The 22,066-nt window shown below is 36.9% G+C and overlaps 1 protein-coding gene across 1 annotated transcript in view; it reads left to right on the top strand.

Moving 5' to 3' along the window:
• The window catches only part of LOC120865404 (ryanodine receptor 2-like), an 803,227-nt gene that overhangs the window by 744,448 nt on the left and 36,713 nt on the right, over window positions 1-22,066 (top strand). The window contains exons 93-101 of the mRNA XM_040242681.1: window positions 2,888-3,035; window positions 6,447-6,533; window positions 7,302-7,520; window positions 8,949-9,079; window positions 10,351-10,393; window positions 13,103-13,236; window positions 17,076-17,136; window positions 18,711-18,857; window positions 21,498-21,632. Of these exons, the coding sequence (XP_040098615.1) occupies window positions 2,888-3,035; window positions 6,447-6,533; window positions 7,302-7,520; window positions 8,949-9,079; window positions 10,351-10,393; window positions 13,103-13,236; window positions 17,076-17,136; window positions 18,711-18,857; window positions 21,498-21,632 (1,105 nt within the window). The remainder of the gene's footprint in view (window positions 1-2,887; window positions 3,036-6,446; window positions 6,534-7,301; window positions 7,521-8,948; window positions 9,080-10,350; window positions 10,394-13,102; window positions 13,237-17,075; window positions 17,137-18,710; window positions 18,858-21,497; window positions 21,633-22,066) is intronic.

Below are 22,066 nucleotides of genomic sequence, written 5' to 3'. Positions count from 1 at the left end.
TGACTGTTGTAGTTTTGTTTTTTCCCTTTAATTGAGCATCTATTCTGTCCTTGTAAAGAAGGGAGGGGACAGGCCATCGCATAGACTCTTAGGGAGTGGTGGTTCTCAACACACTGTCCCAGGGCCACCTGCTGAAAAATCACCTGGCTGCTCCTGCTGCTGCGTCGCTTCAGTCGTGTCCGACTCTGTGCGACCCCAGAGACGGCAGCCTGCCAGGCTCCCCCGTCCCTGGGATTCTCCAGGCAAGAACACTGGAGTGGGTTGCCATTGCCTTCTCCAATGCATGAAAGGGAAAAGTGAAAGCGAAGTCGCTCAGTCGTGCCCGACTCTTAGCGACCCCATGGACTGCAGCCCACCTGGCTCCTCCATCCATGGGATTTTCCAGGCGAGAGGACTGGAGTGGGGTGCCATTGCCTTCTCCAACATCAACCACCTGGAAAGTCTGTTAAAGACACAGTTTCCTGGGCCCCCACACAGGTTCTGAGTCAGCAGGGCTGGTGTGGGACCCAGGAAGCTTCATTTTCACCAACAGTCTTGGTGCTATCGAGAGCACAGTTATAAATGCATTACTAAGACAGAAAGAGCTGGATATGAAACAATGAAAATGTGTAATTTCCCATAGAACTGGCTTCCTGTTAACAATGGAAACCTACGTCATTCCCCAAGTTTGCACAGTTTTATATGCATTTTTTTAAAATTGGGGAAAGCAAATTTTTACCTGCATATAGTGCCACTATTCTCACATGGCACTTTATTTTTCTCCTCTGTTCTGTTATTTTCTTTGGCCTGTTTTCATTGTCTGTTTTTTCCCCCTAGATTAGACAAATGTTGGTTTAGAATTGTGTTAATAAAATTAAAATAATATTAAAGTGAATAATTCAGAAATAATTCTTATTTCTAATATTTTCATGGGGAAACAGTTTTATTCAACTTTTTCACATGCATGCTTGACATGACTAGAGTTAACCTTTTGAGTAATTTAACACTTTTGCAGGGAAAATCAAATTTTTAAATTTCCAAGATATTTGAGAAAATTTAGAAGCGTTTTAAGCCCTAACAGCTAGTCATTGTTAAGGACTGAACATTAAAATCAGAATTTAAAAACAAGGTATGTTGAAAAATCACAGCCAAAAGAAGTCATCATTATTATTCTCTTTTCAGTTAAATATTTTATCACTTTGAAAGGAATTTGCAATATATAGACACAAAGATACTTGAAGCCTGTAAAATTTTCAAACATATACAAAAGAGAGAAGGTTATAATGTACACCCATAAACCCATCACCTAGTATTAATAAGGGCTTCCCTGGTAACTCAGCTGGTAAATAATCTGCCTGCAATGTAGGAGACGCTGGTTTAATTGCTGGGTTGCAAAGATCCTCTGGAAAAGAGAATGGCTACCCACTCCAGTATTTTGGCCTGGAGAATTCCATGGGCTATATAATTCCATTGCATCACAAAGCTGAGCGACTTTCACTTTCACTTTAGTTCTAATAATTATTATCATTTTGCTAACCTTGTTTCATGTAGGTTTTCTTCTGCCAACCATCCCCACCACACATACATACACACACACACACACACACATATTTTGGGGCCTTCTGTGGGACAAGTTGTTTTAAAGAGAATACTAGTCACCATATCATTTCACCCGTAAGTACCTTGTATACATTACTAATTGCTAAAGACTGTTTAAAGAACCATATTTATCATTCTACTATTTACACTAAACAAAATTTGCAATTTTTTAAATACTGTCTGCTGCTGCTGCTGCTAAGTCGCTTCAGTCGTGTCCGACTCTGTGCGACCCCATACACGGCAGCCCACCAGGCTCCCCTGTCCCTGGGATTCTCCAGGCAAGAACACTGCAGTGGGTTGCCATTTCCTTCTCCAGTGGGTGAAAGTGAAAAGTGAAAGTGAAGTCGCTCAGTCGTGTCTGACTCTTGGCGACCCCACGGACTGCAGCCCACCAGGCTCCTCCGTCCATGGGATTCTCCAGGCAAGAGGACTGGAGTAATAGCTGCTAAATATTTAAGCTTCAAGCTTCCTTTGTTGTCTCAAAGGTGTATTTTTACCATTCGTTCGTTTGAATTAGGCCTCATATGAGGGTCACTGGTGTCTGTTCTTCACAGTCAGAGCCATTCATTGTCACAGATCTTGCACTGTTGGATCAGTTGTAAAAATGGCCGTGTAAAGGACTATAACAGTGAAACACAGACAAGTGTAACAGAGTTTGACAGTCATTTCAGAGGCAACTCTTAAATGTTAAAAATAATGTTGGAAAAGCCTCATATGAGTTAAGTATGAGTTATATTATGTGGTTTACATATATATGATTACATATGTACATAAATACATCTCCGTGAAGGCTTGGTATTTTGTACCTGGAGAGGTTTAGGTATCAAATTTCAGTGCTCCCAATTCCATTATTGTCTGCAGAATTAACATATTGATATTCTCTATATCTGTCAACAACCAAATGCATATGCCTCTGATTTTAAATCCTAATAGCTAGTCAGTGTTAGAGACTGAATGTTTGAATTGAAAAATAAGGTATGTTGAAAGTCACAACCAAAAGAAAGTCTCCATTATTCCTTTTTCAGTTAACTATTTCATTGTACACTTGGAAAGGAATATGCTGGGTAGAGACACAAAGAAAATTAAAGCCTGTAAGATGTCCTATAGAGCTGAACTTCACAGAATTATCCATATATAGGAGGCTATGATAAGCCAGAAATTCTACCCCTAATTCTAAAAGTAGAAGCGGTATCAGTTATTAAAACTGATACTATGATTTAAATACTTGTATGTTTATATATTTTGGCATAAAACTTGTTCAGTTCTTTGGTGTCTGGATGGTTTATATTTCCCTCATTTGCGTTCATAGAGGAGAAGACGGAGAAAAAGAAGAAAAAACCAAAGAAGACAAGGGTAAACAAAAACTGAGGCAGCTCCACACACACAGATATGGAGAGCCAGAAGTTCCTGAATCAGCATTCTGGAAGAAAATCATAGCCTATCAACAGAAACTTCTAGTAAGATGTTTTAAAATGAATATTGTTTTTGATATATTATAAGACCATAATCATTTGGGTGCAGTAAATATCCACTGACCTTCCCTCGGGTGGTAATCAGGGAACCAAGTCAGCCCTGAATGTATATTGTATTTGCCCATCTTAGTGTTTATATGTTAAAATCAATGTCTTGGTCCATGGCTCCCTATTGTCAAATCCATAATCTCTGCACACATTCATGTGACCTGAGACCACATGATTTAGTGACTGCCAGCATCTTCCCAAAAGGACATTTTAAGGGTAAGTTAATTAACATACCCCAAGGCTCCCTCTTTGCAGGATGCTATGTAAGGGTCTGCAATACGTGATAGCAAAACAAACCTTCTAGGGGACAGGCAATTCATCTTGATGTTTCAGAGTGGGGGTAGTCAATCTTTCTTGAATTGCCCTTTTATTAAAAATCCAGTTATAAAAATATTAATGCAGTGAGCCAACTCTCCAATGATAAGATCTATTCAAAATTATTTTTAAAATGGAAATAAGTAAAAAAGTAAAAGATGAGGGAGAAGATAGTTCTTTATGTAGTATCCTAAACATTTTTCAGAAATGTTCCTTTAGTTAATAAAATATCTGCTTAAATGTGGAAAACAAAGAAGATGTAGTTCTCTATTCCTATTCATACAGGATGGAATTGTTAAAAATTTTGTCTGAAAGACCTTTTATATGAGTATGTATGTATATGTGTATAAATATTATATATTTGTATCATATAAATAGGAAAAGATTGGGAGATGAATGTCTCAAATAAACCTACATGAGGTACTGACCAAAAATGTCAGACCTAGAAATTAAGAACAGCACTCCATAATAAAGCCATTTGAAAGGCAAAATCATATTTAACCTTTGAGGAAAAAAAGACCAAAAACTCATATAGTATAGAACTTCACCTATAAGGAAAATGGATTGTTCTCAGTCATGATATATTCTAACTACTTGTACATAAATGGATATATATGACATATTTAAAATAATTTACAGATATATATTTTATTAATAGTTAGAACTATGCTTTCTTAAACTACATTGTATGTTTCCTGTATTATTTAATACAGAGTAGACAGAATGCAAATGTTTTTGAGGCAACTCGGGATAATCCATGGTTTGGTTTGTTGTCACAGTGGCTATGGCTGCAGGTGTGGTCTGGCTAGGGTGTGAGGTTGTACAGGCGTTGTGATACACTGTAGCAGCCCCCGTGGGTTCCTGAAGAGTTTGTGTAACCACAGTTGAACAAAGCAAGTAATGGAGGTTTTTTCCCCCATCCTTCTGTCCCAGAGGTGCCTTCTTCCCTGTGTCTCTTTGCACCGTCACTTTCTTTGCTCCCCTGTTTGCATGCACAAGCCTATCATGGCCACACCAGGTACCACAGTGCCTCTCATGACGCCAGTCTTCACGACCTCCCAGCTCAGATAACCAAAGTCACTAACCGAGCCCCTGTAACCCAGTCCCACCTTCTAAGGAGAACCAGTGTGACTGACCCAGTTTGGATGTGGTGGCCAACTTTGGTCCTATAAATGGTGGCAGAACAGTCAGGATCATATGTGGGGAGATGACACCATCCAAGTCGGGTGTGTCCGTGGAGAGGGATAACTGATGAAGTATCATTCTGATTTGGCCTTATAATGCTAAAGCCCCTGATATATCCAGATAGATACTTTCTAGTCATCTCGCGGAGAAGGCAATGGCACCCCACTCCAGTACTCTTGCCTGGAAAATCCCATGGATAGAGGAGCCTGGTAGGCTGCAGCCCATGGGATCACGAAGAGTTGGACACGACTGAGCAACTTCACTTTCAGTTTTCACTTTCATGCACTGGAGAAGGAAATGGCAACCCATTTCAGTGTTCTTGCCCAGAGAATCCCAGGGACAGGGGAGCCTGGTGGGCTGCTGTCTATGGGGTTGCACAGAGTCAGACACGACTGAAGCAACTTAGCAGCAGCAGCAGCAGCAGCAGTCATCTCACACTTAATATTAAAACAAATTATTGGTATGTCCCAAAATCTTTTCACTTAAACCCACTTCTGCCCCAATAAGTGTTTTGTACTTTTTCCCCATAGCTCAATAAATGACACCAAGCGTTTACTTACTTGCTCAGATCCCAGAATCCATAAGTTTCCATCTCTTGAGTCCTTTCCTCTTTCCTCCCTCAGATAAATCCAAGAATAATTCTCAGCTCTCTCTTTCAAATATATCCAGAATCTTCCCAGTTCTTACCATTTCCACAGTCACCACTGGTTCAAACCACCACCATCAACATCCTCTTTCTGCATCCTGCAGTAACTTTCTAACTGGTCCCCTGCCTTTCATGCCTCCAGTCTACTTTATACACAGTAGCTGGAATCATCTTTCCAAATCATTATCTGATCGCATCAAGCCCTCTTCAGCTCCTTCAAGAGCTTGCCATCTCATTTACAGTAAAATAGTAATTCCAATTATAATAAGATTAATGATTACCTTCCCCTATAGTAACTTATCTAATCCTCATAACAAACTTATGAGACAGATTTTGTTGTTATCCCCACTTGACAAATAAGAAAAGTGATGCTTACAAGAGTGATTAAGCCTCTTGTCCACATCCTGCAGTGAGGAAGTGGTGGGGTCAGGCTTCATACCCAGGCAGTATGGTCCCAGCAATCAGACACTGAACCACTGCACTGTAAGGAGCAACACTTTTTCTTTTTTTAACATTTCTTTTGTGTTTATGGAGATATACCTTACAAGCAACAGTTAAGTCTACAGACTTCAATCGTACAGCTCAGCTGGATAAATGTTTACACACATAACATCTGCGTAGTGACCATTATCCACAGCACAAAGCACAGACTTTTTATCAAAGGCCCACAGAACGGTGTCCCCCTCTCACCTCTCTGACCTCATTCCTTCCCACTCTCTCCTCCTCTCACTGTGGTACCTCCTCACTATCCATCGGACACACCAGCATCACTCAGAATTCAGGACCTTTGCCCTCCAAGCTCTTTCTATGACATTCCCTTCCCACAGTTGTTCACTTGATTATTGTCCTATGGCATCTAGGCCTCAGCTCAAATGTCACCTAAGAACCTTCCCTGACCACCCATCCAGATAGTACCCCCTTCCCTAAGTCCTTAGTCTGATGGATTTTTCTTCATAGCATTTACCATTCCCTGAAATTAGGCTATTTTTTATCTGTGGGTGTGCTTCTTTATATCTGTCTACTCTGTGATAGTTTAAGTTTTCTTATTCACTATTATGTTGACAGCACCAATCATGGGACTTAATAAATGGTAGGCCCTCAAGAAACACTTTTTGGTAAATGTATGAATGCTTTATTTCAATTGCCTGCAAATTTCAAATCTCTTAATTCAATGACCTTTTAATATTTTTTTTCACCTTCAGAACTATTTTGCTCGCAACTTCTACAACATGAGAATGTTAGCCTTATTTGTTGCATTTGCGATCAATTTCATCTTGCTCTTTTATAAGGTACGTACGTCTTAGTCTTTTAATAACCAATATTAAACTACAGGTAGACTGAATTGAATGTAATGATTTGACGGATCCACTAGTAAGCACATGAACACCTTTTCTGAAATGTATTTTGATGAAAGAGAAAACCTGAATCTCAGGCACATCGCTGACTGTCTAGGACAGCAAGACTAGATTAGCTCCTTCGCACTGAGAAATGCCCCCACTGAAGAATATGTGATTTTAGAGGGTTTGTCGCCAGTACTTATAGCCTGATTTGGCTGGATATGTCCCGTGTATGAATATGTCACATGTATCTTGGTATGGCATACTTGTATTCCATTAAATTCTTTTGATCATTGAGAAGACAGCTTAGCCATCTAATTTTCCCCTACATGCATTTTAACCCTGGTAACTGGTTAGACTAGAGGGAATTTTTAAAATATGGTCATTATTTTCCATTTTTTTTCTATTGAATTTTAGTTGACTTACAATGTTGTCTAAGTTTCAGTTGTATGGCAAAGTGATTCATTTATGTGTGTGTGTGTACACATATATTTTCTTTCTTAGATTCTTTTTCATTATAGGTTATTATAAGATATTGAATATAATTCCCTATGCTGGGTTTTTGAAAAGCTATCTTTTCAGCCTATGCTTTTAGTCTTTTCATCATGCAGTGGCTTCACATCCAGCTATTTGCTGATAAGGCAGAGTTTCCATTGTTTCTTGTTTACCCTAATCTCTTAGAGAAAATGAACTGACTGTTCTCTAAATGGTTTGAATCAGGTCTCCACTTCTTCTGTGGTTGAAGGAAAGGAACTACCCCCTCGCAGTTCAAGTGAAAATGCCAGAGTTAGCAGCTTGGACAGCAGCTCGCCTAGAATCATCGCAGTGCACTACGTGCTGGAGGAGAGCAGTGGCTACATGGAGCCCACACTGCGGATATTAGCCATTCTGCACACAGTCATCTCTTTCTTCTGTATCATTGGATACTACTGCTTGAAAGTAAGATAGTAAGCCACTAAGGGGCTTGTGCATGTTGTTCTGGGGCAGCAGATTCTGAGATGAAAACTGCAGACACATAGTTTATTAGGGACTGTTCCATCAATACCTGAGGGGCAAAGGGAAGAAGCAGCATGGGGAAGAGAGAACAGTGGGCCTACAGTACAGACCCAACAGGGCATGTCACAGCCTCTGTTCTGAGGTTGAGACACCCCTTCAGGGTGGTCCTGGGCTGGGGGCATTGGAGCCTGGCCTTTAGAGCTCTGTGTTGACCAGTCACTGACTCCAGGCTGCCCTGGGAAGGGGATGTGGCTGTCACATAAAATTTCACCTATATCTTGAAAGCACAGCAGTGACCAACCCACTATGTACTAGCAATGTTCAGTGTAGTAAAAATTCTAGAAATATATCGTATTCGACCTCCAAGTCATTTCAGTTATTCTGCTATTAGGCACATATTTCTCACCATCCTTGGCAGAAATGCTTCACACTTTGTCACACATCACCCAGGAAACAGTGTAGCTTCATTCCTAGACCTTTGAAGGGAGTAGTATAGTTTGGTGAACAGAACTCAGGGTTGTCTCTCCAAGTGCTCAGAGCTTCACACTACCTTTGCAAACCTCTTTTATCTTTTCCTAACATGGCACTGTTATGCTGCAGGGCTTTTGTTTCACTGTTCACTGCTTCTGATTGCGAAGCTTATACAAGACTTTTGAAAAACTAGGGTCCAGAGTAAATTATTAGAATATAACGTTTTCTTGAGAAACACCTCTACCTCCCTTTCCTTCCCTTGTTTTATGAGCGGGAAAAGGGGGGGGGGGGGGGGGGGGTGTTCTTAGATACTTCCACAGTGTTTGCATCTTGTTTGCATCTGTGTCGTGTGTAATCTCTGTGCATATGCAAAGAGTGTCAGTAAATTATGGAGACATTTTGGCAAATTGACAAACATTTTTGCTGATGTTGAAATTAAAATTTATTTCAAAATAACATATAAGCATGCTGAGCATGCAGTTATTGAAGAGATTTTTCAAAGCTCTAAAATTTTTTAAAAGTATGCATTTTGGAACATTATAAGTGCTATCTTTTACTGCATCCATATATATATATGTATATATTATATGCAAAAGAAAAGAAATTTTATATAATCTTTTTCTCGATATTTAAAATTTATTTCATTAATGCAAATTATCTATGAACCTCTCTGTGTTTAAAAGCATATGCATACATATACCTACACTATCTTCTGTTTTTCTAAAACCTCTAGATGCCTCTTTCTGCCTAAATATAGCTGGTTCATTTTCACTCATTTTTTACTTTCCTGGAAGTAACATGGGAAATATTTCTTTCCAAAAGCTGTTTTGTATAGATAGTGGCCACAAGAGATGCCAGTTAATGTAAACTAATTTTAACATGTTTATTTTTCAAATGTAGGTCCCACTGGTTATTTTTAAGCGAGAAAAGGAAGTAGCTCGAAAATTGGAATTTGATGGGCTTTATATTACAGAACAGCCTTCAGAAGATGATATTAAAGGCCAGTGGGATAGACTCGTAATCAACACACAGTGAGTAAAGAATTAGATGAGACATTTCTGTGCTCAGAAAATTTCAGGATGTAAAATACGTTGCCAGAGTTCCTGCAGATTTGTCAAAAGTTTAGCAGAAGTGAATAATAGTTATATATTCAGCCAAGAAAATCAAATGACTGAGCTCCATCATCCTCTTAATGGATGCCGTCAATTTTTGCCCTCTGTGTTCTGATTTCCTCCATCAAAAATGGCTTTAAGTCCATTTCCACGGCAGTAATGGAACTTAACGTCCATTACTCAGTGTTCAGAGAAGTGTGTACACAACCTGCAATGCAAGGTTATCTCACAGAAAAGCATAGAGGAAGCCAAAATTATTCATTAAGGAAAGGGTGGTAGCATTAGAGGCAAAAATATTGAATTTCACATGTTTAATCTAAGTTGGAAATTTTTAATTGGTATCATCCAGCAGTCTGGTATATACCTAGCTATACCTAGGTATATAGGTATACAGACACGACTGAGCGACCAGCCATAGCACATAGCTGTATAAACAGTTACTCTAAATGCTCAGTATTTTGTTTGAAAGTGAAGTCACTCTGTTGTGTCCGACTCTTTGCAACCCCATGGACTATAGCCCACCAGGCTCCTCAGTCCACGGGATTCTCCAGGCAAGAATACTGGAGTGGGTTGCCATTTCCTTCTCCAGGGGATCTTCCCAACCCAGGGATTGAACTCGGGTCTCCCACATTGCAGGCAGACGCTTTACCCTCTGAGCTACCAGGGAAGCCCAATATTTTGTTTAGCAACTCTATTTACTAACACTAAATCCAATCCAGTCTGTCCCCTTGAGTGAGTTCTTAAGATGCCAGGATCATGTGATGATAATATGCTCAGTTTCCTTGAGTTTTCTCAAGGTGGGAATGAGTTCCTTTTTAAACTTCATAAGAGAAACAAGGACAGATTTTTAGATACTTTAATGTTTTAAAGACAATTGACAAAGAAATGTATATATTGACATATTGTACACAAAAATATAACTCCTTATTAATAAACATGCTCATATTTTTATCCATAACAATATTAGTCCATATGTTTTGTGATTTACATGGATATATTAACATTTAAAATAATATTTAATATTCTTATAGAAAATTATGGAATAAGATGGGAAAAATGCATTGTAATTTCTGTGGAAAGAACACATATACATATTATTTTTAATATTTTGTTTATTCCAAACAATATATTGTTATTTATCATTTTTTAAATGATACTATATTTTACTTCTGTGCTTTTATATCTTTTAGGTCATTTCCCAACAACTATTGGGACAAATTTGTTAAAAGAAAGGTAATACTAATTAGAGCACTTTAAATTTTCTATTTTTTCCTAAAGTGCAATTCAGATTTTAATTTGCTGTGGCTCATATGTAGAATGAGATATTGAGGTATGCTTTATCTGTCAATGTCATTTCTAAATGGAAGTAGGATTGAATATGAGTTTCAAAAATTTCATAAGAAATCCATACTCTGCAGCTAAAAATTAAATAAGCATTGCTCATCCACCCATCCTCTGACTCAGGTGATTAAATGTGCTCAGCCTGTACATTAAAAAGAACTGGTAAGAATTTTCTCTGAGATTGGGTAACTGACTGAAGGTTCTTTTCTGATAAGACAGCTAAGTTACCAGGGCTGGGATCCTCCCTTACAATAAAGAAGTAAAGTTGTATAACAACAGATGACTAAATTTTATTTACTGTATATAAACTTCAAAGACCTTTTTATTTTGATAGTTTTTTTCTTCTGATGCACACTGCATCATAGGATGGTAGGAAGAAGACAGTTAAGACTGTCAGCTCTGATTTTGAGAGTCAAGGATTATCTATGCTCTTCCTATCACATATTATTTAATGTAGATCACTTTTTAAAGAAAATATAATAATGCATACACAGTACTTGTATATTATAAAATACAGTAAACATTATTTTGCAGATCCTTCTTATTCCTTGAACCCTCCAGTTGCCAAGCTGAATCAATTCATGCTATGTACCATAATGAGTTGTAGCTACCATGTATATATATGGTCTGAGGTAGAATGGCCACAAATATCTGCTGAATGAAGTGATCTTTTCCCCCTTTGATTCCACCAGTTTGGTGGGACTCAGAGGGTGTTTGGTGATTAGCAGCTGCAAATTTTTTGTTACCAGTCTGAGGGGAGAAAGAGAGTTTGCCAAGAATTTAAATCAAGTACATCATTTAAAATGAAGCACATTAAAAAAAAATAAAATAAAATAAAATAAAATAAAATGAAGCACATTAAAGAAAACAGAACAACACAAAAAACCCTCAAGACTTTCTAGTTGAAAGGAGCAGAATGTGTGCTGATTTTCGTTTTGGTGCAAGTTTTTTGTCTCCTTGTAACCACAAAGTAGTAGCATTGCACTAATGCAGATGAGTCATCCAAATTAGGCCAGAGCTTTGAAAGAATAATTTTTAAGTAATTTAAAATAGATGATTTGAATATTTTATTCATGTTAATTATTTAACAGTATAAAGAAGCAACTTTAAGTTATCTCCAAAGGAAATGATATATCTAGAGTCAAATAAGTAGACAAATTATAATTGCGGCTAAGACTCTTCATGGCGTTCCTGCTCTGGGGTCCAATTTGTCCTCCTGGGTGAGAATATAACCCCTAAAGAACTCCCACTCAGATCAGCCCAGCCCCTTTTCAGTACTGTGAGAATAATACAAAACAAATTGTTCTAATGAACCTAAATAGTATACATTCATAGGATTTTAAACTACCGTTGCTCTTTTATGTTTTATTTCACTTAACCTGTTTGTACACATTCCAAAAATGCTTATTTTAATTTCTGCTAATCCTTTCTTTCTTTCTATTTATATATTTTTCCATCACCTACTCTAATCTTTAACATTCCCCCTCCTTTCTCTCTGGTTCCCAGTGCCTTTGTTTCTCCTACCTCCCTTTTCCTTGCTTTCTTATCCCTCTTTTGCTGCCAGTTTTCTCTATTTCTGGACTTCTTTCATTACTTTTGCTGTCGCCTCCATTTTCACTGATGTGCAGGATCCTCATGGTATATAAACCCTAGGCCAAGAGTTGCTATATAAGAGACAGAGGTGCTGAGCTCACAGGTGATCTGTGAGCCCACGTCTAGGCATTGATTTAAAAACCCAGTACTTAGGCAAAGCCAGGCAAACGTGACAGGGCAGAGGGGCAAGGAAATCAAGGGGGGTTGCTAGGAAGTGATTCTAGCGATGGATAAAACATCTATACTAGAATTAACTGAGGACCTGAGGATGGTGACGAGGTTTCAGGTTCAGGTGGAGACCACAGAGGGAATACCAGCATGTTGTGACCGTCCCAATGGCGTGCTGTGCTCTATGCAGACCGTTGCTGAGTCAGCCTTGCCTGGATGCTTCCTCATGTGCTCTTTTGCCAAGCTGACCAACCCTGGGCATGTTACATTCTCTAAGATACAATTTCTTTGTCTGCAGAGCAGGATGCTAATAAGAGGAAACTTCCATATTGAAAGAGCCCCATGATGGAAAACAAGTCAAAATTCTTAGCATAATTCCCGGCATAAAGTATGAATTTGGTAGATGTTACCTTATTCCATTACCTCCCACCACCCCTTTACCCATTTCCTTCAGCCCATCCTCTTCTATTTGCATGCCTCCCTCTTGCCTTGGAAATCATGTTCTTCAGCTAGGTATTATTTAAAATGCTTTAAGTAGACTTGCCTGGCAGTCCAGTGCTTAGACCCCACATTTCCAGTGCAGGGGGTGCAAGTTCGATCCCTGGTCGAGGAACTAAGATCCCACATGCTGTGCAGCATGCCCTGAATAAATAAATGCTGTTAAATTCACTTAGACCTTAATAGTATGATCATAGAACATGAGCTGTAAGTTAGATTTTTAAGTGAACTTGAAAGTAATACATATATTATGTATTAAAATACTCTGATGTTTGTATGTGCGTACATAGATGAGACTACTTAATGGTGGAGGTCTGTAAAATGCTTTTATTCTTACCCCAGGTTATGGATAAATATGGAGAGTTCTATGGCCGAGACAGAATCAGTGAGTTACTTGGGATGGACAAAGCTGCCTTGGACTTCAGTGATGCCCGGGAAAAGAAGAAGCCAAAGAAAGACAGCTCCCTGTCAGCTGTGTGAGTGTTAATTCTGCTCTATTCAAGATGTAGGTAGAAAGGAGGAAAAATGAATACACTTTTGAATTTGTTAGTGCATTGATTTCTTTTCCTTCAGTGTCAGAAGAACAGAGAGATGAGCGAAACAGTATATATATACAAAATCTGCTTTTGTACTTCTGAGCTCTGGAATCATTAGATTTAATCTATAACTTTTGAACATATCTTTTTTGTTATTTATATAAAGCAAGAAAAAAAGATTTATGTTCTTAATTTGATTTGCCTTTTTACCCCTAAATGCCACTTAAGTCGAAGTCAGAGGTACAAAAACATAATATTTGACTATGTTTTCTTAAAGCTTCCTACTTGAAAAGTTAATTTTCTTATTTTGGAAAAGGGAGTCATGTAAGCCTTTTATTAGAAATGTTCAAAGTTCATATCCTTGTATTATAATTGTTATATTTTATTTAAATAGCAAAGACTTGGTACCATGTTATCATACTATTACTTAGAAAGTTTACATTAAAATGACGTACCCTTATATAGTATTTGCATGGAATGTTGATATAACTAGGAGAATGTAAACTGGTTGACTTCACCAGAGACTGACTTTCACACACACGTGTAGTGTGAGTATATGTATATATACATCTATTTCTATTTTACGAATTTAATCAACTATAATTTGAAAATAAATGTAAAGCCCACATGCTTTTAAAAAGTAATTTCTTATTGTAGTCACAACAATTTTAGAAGAAACAGTGGTTACTGTTCCTTACTTAGGTGCATTTAAGGTGTCAGTCAACTAGGTATGTGATGATTTCTTTGAAAACATAAATATTTAAGGTTCTGTAGAGCAGTGTTAGATTGTCTTAGATAAATATTTTAGTTAGCATTAAAAAAGACACTTTGGCTGACCTATCTTTTTGGTCATGATTTTTTTTTTTCTCTCTGAAGCCTTGGTTAGAACTAGTTGAGTCTAAAAATAATGTGAACCCAGTTGAAAAGTAGTTCAATAAGCAAATATGTAACAGAAATTATGAACTTAAGTTTAAAGTATTATCTGGTATTTTAAGAAAACAAATATGTTTCCTAAAGACCAAATCACTATATATAAGAAGAAACACAGTTGATAACCCTTAGGCATTAAGACCTTTATGTTAGAATATCATGTGAAACAAGGACAGTGGTGAAAAGTATGCTGAGTTTCCCACTAACATTTTCAGATCCCTGATAAGCAAGGTAGAATTAAATAGTTTCACTTAATTATGCATGCTACATGGGCTTCCTTTGTGGCTCAGCTGGTAAAGAATCCACCTGCAATGCAGGAGACCTGGGTTCGATCCCTGGGTTGGGAAGATCCCCTGGAGAAGGGAAAGGCTACCCACTGCAGTATTCTGGCCTGGAAAATCCCATGGACTGTACAGCCCTTTGGGTCACAAATAGTCGGACACGACTGAGGAACTTTCACTGAATTATTCACTTTACATGGTCATATTTGTGACTCTGGAAAATAAGTCTGAAAAAACAGAAAAGTTTAGACTACTGTTTTACTATGAACAGTTGTAAATTAGTGGAATTTTCCACTGTTTTACATAGTAAATATTTGCAGTTTTGACTGCTAGAAAAGTACCAAGAAATTAATGTGGACTTTATTAATACCATTAAATAGGGATAATAAAATTACAGTTTGCTAGTGAATAACACACATTACTAGGAAAAAATTTACATGTAGTGTTCCTTTATTAAAGTGTTTAAAAAGATGGAGTTTTAAAAGATTATCTGGTTTCTATATGAATATTATCTTAATGTGAACATTTGCATACAGGATGATTCATGTTTCTATGTGTGCATGTATTTATCAATCAAATATAGAGGGCTTCTTGGTATGTGCACATTTGGGCTTCCCTGGTGGCTCAGTGGTAAAGAATCCACCTGCTAATGCAGGACACATGGGTCCAATCCCTGGGTCAGGAAGATCCCCTGAAGAAGGAAGTGGCAACCTGCTCTGGAATTCTTGCCTGGGAAATTCCATGGACAGAGGAGCCTGGCAGGCTAGTCCATGAGGTAGTAAAAGAGTTGGAAATGACTTAGCGACTAAACAACAGCAGCGCCAAAAGTGCACATTTAAATAGGTGGCCAACTGACCTCCTGGGGTAGAATGGCCTCCAACAGCCAGAGAGCCTGCATACTTCACTATGTGTCTTTATGGAGTGAGAGGGGCGCTTATATCTCAGAGCTCTCGGGCTTCTAGTTTACCTCGGAACCAAGCCCTGTGGCTGGGGAGGCCGTGACTGGTCTAGATCAGCTGTGCTCCATCCCTGAGGGTGGAGTCAGCTCTGCCCAAATAGCATTACTGCCACCATTAGTGAGAAGAGAGTACTGTGTACTACAAAATGCTTTTCATGCAGTTGGTAGCGACTTGCTACCCTAACGAATGATAGGGATAGAAAAGAACTAATCATAAGAACAAAATTTTTAAATCACGAAACTACCATGGGAAATTCAGACATCCTGATAAAACCCTTATTTTATTTTGGATTGCTTTCATGGAATACAATTATGCTCTCATGCAAACTGTCCCAGTGTGTGTGTGTGTGTTTATCTTTTCAAGACAAAGTATTGTTATATTGAAACCTATTGTAAATATGCATGAAACTTTAAAAATGATTATTTAAAATAACAAAACTACAACTCAAAGACAGTTTTATTTCCTTAAAAGTAAAAGATTCTAGGCTAAAGTAAATTAAACCTTAACTCCAAGAGGAAAAATCTCCTATGAAATCAACTTTAGATGATAAACTATTTATCACTACACTTATAACTTAAGATTGGCCTAATTAAAGAAATGATTAAAAAAGTAATTAAAGACTAAAACAAACAAACAAGACTAAAACAGTATCTCTAGAGAAGCCCTTTTGAAAATAGCACTAAAAATTACATATTATTATATCAATTCCAAAAATTATGGGAAGGCTAACAAAATTATAATTTCTCGCCCTATAAACCAATGCAAGTTCTGAAAAAAGAAAGCTAGAAGGTATATTTTAATACATGTCTATTTTATTCTGCAAAGATCAAAAATATTTATGTTGCAATTCATTCATTCAACATTATTCAATATTATATGATACACTGACTGTATCATATAATGTGCTTGGCGATGGGGATTTTAGAGACTAGTGAGAGAGGTGTAAATACATGTACATACATACACACCTACAGCTACAAAACTGGGAAATGATTATAAAGGGAGGTGACTACAAAGTGCTATAGGAACCAAGGGGGAGGGTTATCTTTTTGGATAGAGAAGGATGTGAGAAGGGGCATTTCTGAAATCAAAAGGAAACAAAAACAGAACCAATAAGCCCTTTCACTGGCAAAATCAGTACAGTTATAAAGTAAATGTGGATATTTATGCAGGTTTTTATTAGTTAAACTAAAAATAATTCTGTTGGTATGCAATTACAAATGTATGGCTAAAAGTTAGGGAGGAAAGTCTTGATATACCTATGTTAGTTAATTTGTACAATTTTCAGGAATAATTGTTAGACGTAAAGTGTTTATCTTACAGTTAATGTAGAGAAAAGAAAAGGTCAAAAAAACCTATTTTTAAATAATAGAAGATATAATGATGCTTTGTTTTGTTTTCTAAGATTCCTCTAAAAAAATCACAAAACTCTGGAATACATTGTCCAACGGAGCTCTCAACCTCTTCCCTAGGCACCTGAACTAGAACTAATCTTCTGATATGGTTGCCAGCCCTACCCCATCCCATGGGGAGTGAATGCCAGCAGGCTCTTGCAAGCCTGTGAGCCTTTGCTTCATGTACATATCTACAAATTCTTTTGTTTTTCCAGACTGAACTCTATTGATGTGAAGTATCAGATGTGGAAACTAGGAGTCGTTTTCACTGACAACGTAAGCTACCTTCAATACCACAAAGTAAAACGCACTCTGATTAGATGAATTTGCTGGGCTTCAGCAGGTGGAAAGATGGCTACTTAAGAAAGTTATTCAAATATCGGTTCATTTAATACTGACCATGTCTGAGAAAAACCCACAGAAATACATGATTCATCAGCCCATCTCTCATTCCATTTCTTTCAATAGCTGAAAGATTAAAATGAAAATATATTTACACAAGAAAATGAAACATGAAAATTCATGTGTTTTTTCATTCAGGTTTTAGTTGAACGATGGCATTCTTCAAAATTTTTACAGATGTTAGAAAATTCTAAATAAGTTGTTTAAAGTTTTTCTTAACATTGATTGCAATCCATTTGTTTCTGCCAAGTTAAGTACATTATTGTGTTCTTTTTCTTGATGGATCTTCCTTTTATCAAGAGCCTATGAGGTAAACCATAGGACCCACATATATGTACAAATATTATGAAAAAAATCACCCATGACTAAAAGCCACCAGCTGTCAAGGCAGAGAATCACATTATAGTACCTCACTGGTTCATTAGCTTGACATTTTTGAATCTTAGAATTTTCAGTTTAAATAACTGTTACTGTCAATTGTTTTTAATGCTACTATTTGCTGCTGGGGAGTTGTGAGAGAGAATCTTGAAACATGGCTGAATACATTGACTACAATTTTTTCTGTAGATCTCAGCTCACCCCCTCATTCTTGCTTCTTAATTTTTTTGCCATCTTCTCACATCCACTCAGAAAGGAACGTAAGAACATCCCCTAAGGCCTTCTGCTGTTCTCTCATCTGTGCTTTCTTCCTTGGACATCTCATTTAATCTCAAAAAATCTCACTCCAATCTTAGCACTGACTTTTATAGTGAACCTTACTTCCATTCTGCTAAAGACCTATGACACCCCTCTCCTGCGTACTCTTAACCTCTGTCTCCACCCCTGCCTCATCCAGTCATGGCCCAGAATCCTGGGTATCTTAGAGAACCCTCCAAAGAGCTCAAACTCATCTTGAAATCATTTTGTCAACTGCTAGTAAGGTGTCTTTCAGCTAACTTCTCATCTAACAGTGGAAGCAGCTTCCCTGAATAAAAAGAAGGTCGCTCAACTCAGCCACACATGGCAACATATAAAGATATTTTGGGTTGTCATGACTGGGAAGAGGGAATGCTAGTGGCAGCTGGTGAGTAGAGACCAGGAATGCTGCTTGCAAACCATCCTACAGTGCACACGATGACACCAATGACAAAGAATTAACTGGCCCAAACTATCAATAGTGCTGAGGCTGATATAAGCTGCTGTTGAATAGTAAGTCAATTCATTTTTCTCTGTGGGAGGATAAATAAAAACAACCACTCTGGTGTAAAGGAGAGAATGGATGGCATTGAACTCTGCAGAATGAACTAAATAAAAATAAAATATACAAACTCATATAACTAATTGGAATTATATGAATATATAATCAAAAGATAAAGTCAATGGAGCATTTAGAATGAGATCAGAGTAGCTTTTGACAATAATATGTATTCTATTTTCTGACATTCTTTTCTCTCATTTCATCTTAATAGTCCTTCCTCTACCTTGCCTGGTATATGACCATGTCCATTCTTGGACACTACAACAACTTTTTTTTTGCTGCTCATCTTCTGGACATTGCTATGGGATTCAAGACGTTAAGAACCATCTTGTCATCAGTAACTCACAATGGCAAACAGGTAAATGTTTATCTTTTCTTTCCCCTGCAAAAACTGAAAAAATTAACAAATATTCCAACAGAAATAAAACCAAACCTCAAATGACAGTGTACAGTTTTAAAGCTTTTGTGGATAGAGGAGTTGTACTTTTTCTCCTGGAAACCATAAGGATTTGTAGTTTGAGAGTCCCCTAGACCTACATTCAAGTCTTGGTTTGACTGATTTAGCTTTGTGACCTGGATAAATTATTTACCATTCCTAAATCTCAACTCCCTCATGTTGAATGAAAACAACAAAAGTACCTACCTTACCAGGGTTTTGTGAGAATTTAAAATAAAAACATAAACATGGAGGTCTTAGCACAGGCCCTGGCACAGTAAATTCTCAGGAAAATAGTTATTGTTTTATTCCTAATATGATATTTGCTTTTTTTGGTACTGTGGGAAAACCAAAATATGCTGTAACATCCTAACACACTAGTTGCATTAGTAACAAAACAGATGCTGCATCTGTAATATAATACAGTATTTTAAACCAGATATTCTTAGGCTCTTTTCTCTACTTTTATATTAAGCAAAAAGAATAATAATTTTCACACTTGACAAGGTCATGCTTGCTTAGAGGAAAGTTGGCTTAATTTCAGATAATCAGCTTATGTTCTAATGCAACACACTTGTAATGTTAAAACTTTCATTATGAATAAACTTATCAATCATTCTCTATTTATCAAGTGTCCACTGAGAGGTAACACATTCTATGTTATTTACTTGGAATAAAAGAGTCCTTCTTTTTCCAGAATTTTATAATCCAACATATTCTAAAATTGGTACCCTTCCTAAAACCTTGAACTATGTCCACAGTTAAATTCACATTATCATGACCTTCAGTTTTCTAAGTTTCAGCATGCTGATCTTATATATGTCACTCTAGTTTCTGAATATGAGTATGGTATGCATGGCATGGCATAAATCCAGTGACAAAAACTATACTGTGCTTATTCATTGATCAGTTAGTAGATTAATTTTTAGCTCCAAGTATATTCAGAGAATTGGAGATGGTGAATCTGTGGAGTATTTTCACACAAAAAATCTAGCACTATTCTCAACTAAATAAACTTTTGCTTGTTTCTAAATTCCATTCCCTCTCTTTTTGAGGTATCAGATTTCCATTTGCAGAGATATAGAGAGTATAAACATGTAAAATTTACAGTGGCTTTGTACTTAATTTGTAGGAGTGAATTAAGCCCTCTATTAAGACACTTTTTTTCCAGATAATTATAAAGTGATTTTTAAAAGACTTAATATATGCCACTTTAACATAAGGGGTATGTTGTAATCAGAGGAAGTTGACATAAAAAATAATGTATTTTAGTGTGTTTAGAATTTTTGTGATGGAACCAGAAAAGTATTTTCACCAGCTTGGTGGAAAGCACATTCAAAACATATACATGAAAGTGAAAGTGTTAGTTGCTCAGTCGTGTCCGACTCTTTGCAACCCCGCCAGGCTCCTCTCTCTATGGAATTCTCCAGGCAAGAATACTGGAGTGAGTAGCCTTTCCCTTCTCCAGGGCATCTTCCCAAACCAGGGATTGAACCCGGGTCTCCCGCAGTACAGGCAGATTCTTTACCATCTGAGCCCCCAGGGTAGCCCCCAAAATATTCATATACAAATTATGTGTATATTCATATATATACATATTCTATAAAATGTATATATATATTTTATATGTATTTATAATACATACATATATATAGTATGTATAGTTTGGAATTAAAAATTACATACAGCTGAAAGAAGACCTTTCAAACTGTGAATTTTATTTATACAACGAGAAAATTAGCCTTTAATACCAAATAACTAACACTATTTTGAAGTGTTTTTCCCAGTACTTCCTTGGCAGTCTGGTGATTAAGACTCTGATCTTCCAATGCAGGGGGCATGAGTTCAATCCCTGGGGAAACTAAGATCCTACATGCTACGTGGCACAGCCAAAACAGTAAATATATAATTAAAGGAGTCTTTCCCTTTGATCACTGCTTTATAGTAACAAAGCCAGACTTCTTAGTTTTCTTTTTTTTAATATTTATATTACATACTACTAACAGTTATGCATTTCCAGGTGATAGAAGAAATTCCTATTTTAATTTAGGATGTTATTGAAGGAAAACATGATTTACAGCCCCTCTTACTATCATAACAAAAAAGAGATAGTTTTTATTAGACATGTAAATTATTTAAAGGGAATCGACCTTATGAAAAGAAAGTATTTAGTATAGTATCTACCACCAAATATTTAGATAATAGAAAAATGAATTTATTAAGCTGCTTATTAATATTAATTATTAAATTAATCATTTAGAATAATTAAATTTTATTTAAGTAAATATTAATGAATAATTATCCAAATTGAACTTGGATAGGAAACTAAATCAGCAATTATTCGTATTCCAGCAATAGTATGCATTTATTAGTCAATCAAGCAGTCAAGTTTTACACAAAGTAATCTGACCACTTGATAAAATAAACAGACCGTGAAAATAGATTTCCCCACTGAGGGTATAAGTAAAGGATGATTATAAGGTGTGGATTCCATTAGCTTTTAGTCAGTAAATCCGCTGATTTGTATTTCTAATATATGTTCCATGTCACATTGCTTTCCAGCTTGTATTAACTGTTGGCTTATTGGCTGTTGTTGTATACCTATATACTGTTGTGGCATTCAATTTTTTCCGAAAATTCTACAATAAAAGTGAAGATGGTGATACACCAGACATGAAGTGTGATGACATGCTAACGGTAAGCTCACACTCTGATCTCGTATGAATGAAAAAATTCTCCTGCTTATTCAAAGAATTGTATACTTATTCTTTAAGAGTGCATAATATAAAGTAGTGTACACAGCACACAGCTGTGTGGCTTTTTAAAGATTCTCATGTTTTGTGGAACATGAAGCATTTCTGCCCATTTTGCACATCTGCTGCATCAGCCTGATAATTAATAGAATATCAAGTAAAGTCCTTAGAACTGGAAGAATTAATGTAAACCCTTAAACCTGTGGTTCATATATTCTAGGACAGCAGGTAAAGTTATTGCCTTGTAGAACATGTTGAAAGCTTAGGTATTTGTTCACCTTAATGATGTTAGCTGAAATTACTGATGTCCAAAAATACTTTTTATAGTGAGTATCCTGGCTTAAATTACTCCTACTCTTGATTTTAAAATCAACAGAT

This window comes from Oryx dammah, unplaced genomic scaffold (assembly GCF_014754425.2).
Source record: "Oryx dammah isolate SB20612 unplaced genomic scaffold, SCBI_Odam_1.1 HiC_scaffold_6, whole genome shotgun sequence".
Lineage (NCBI taxonomy): Eukaryota > Metazoa > Chordata > Mammalia > Artiodactyla > Bovidae > Oryx > Oryx dammah.
This window is presented reverse-complemented; position numbering and strand designations above follow the sequence as displayed.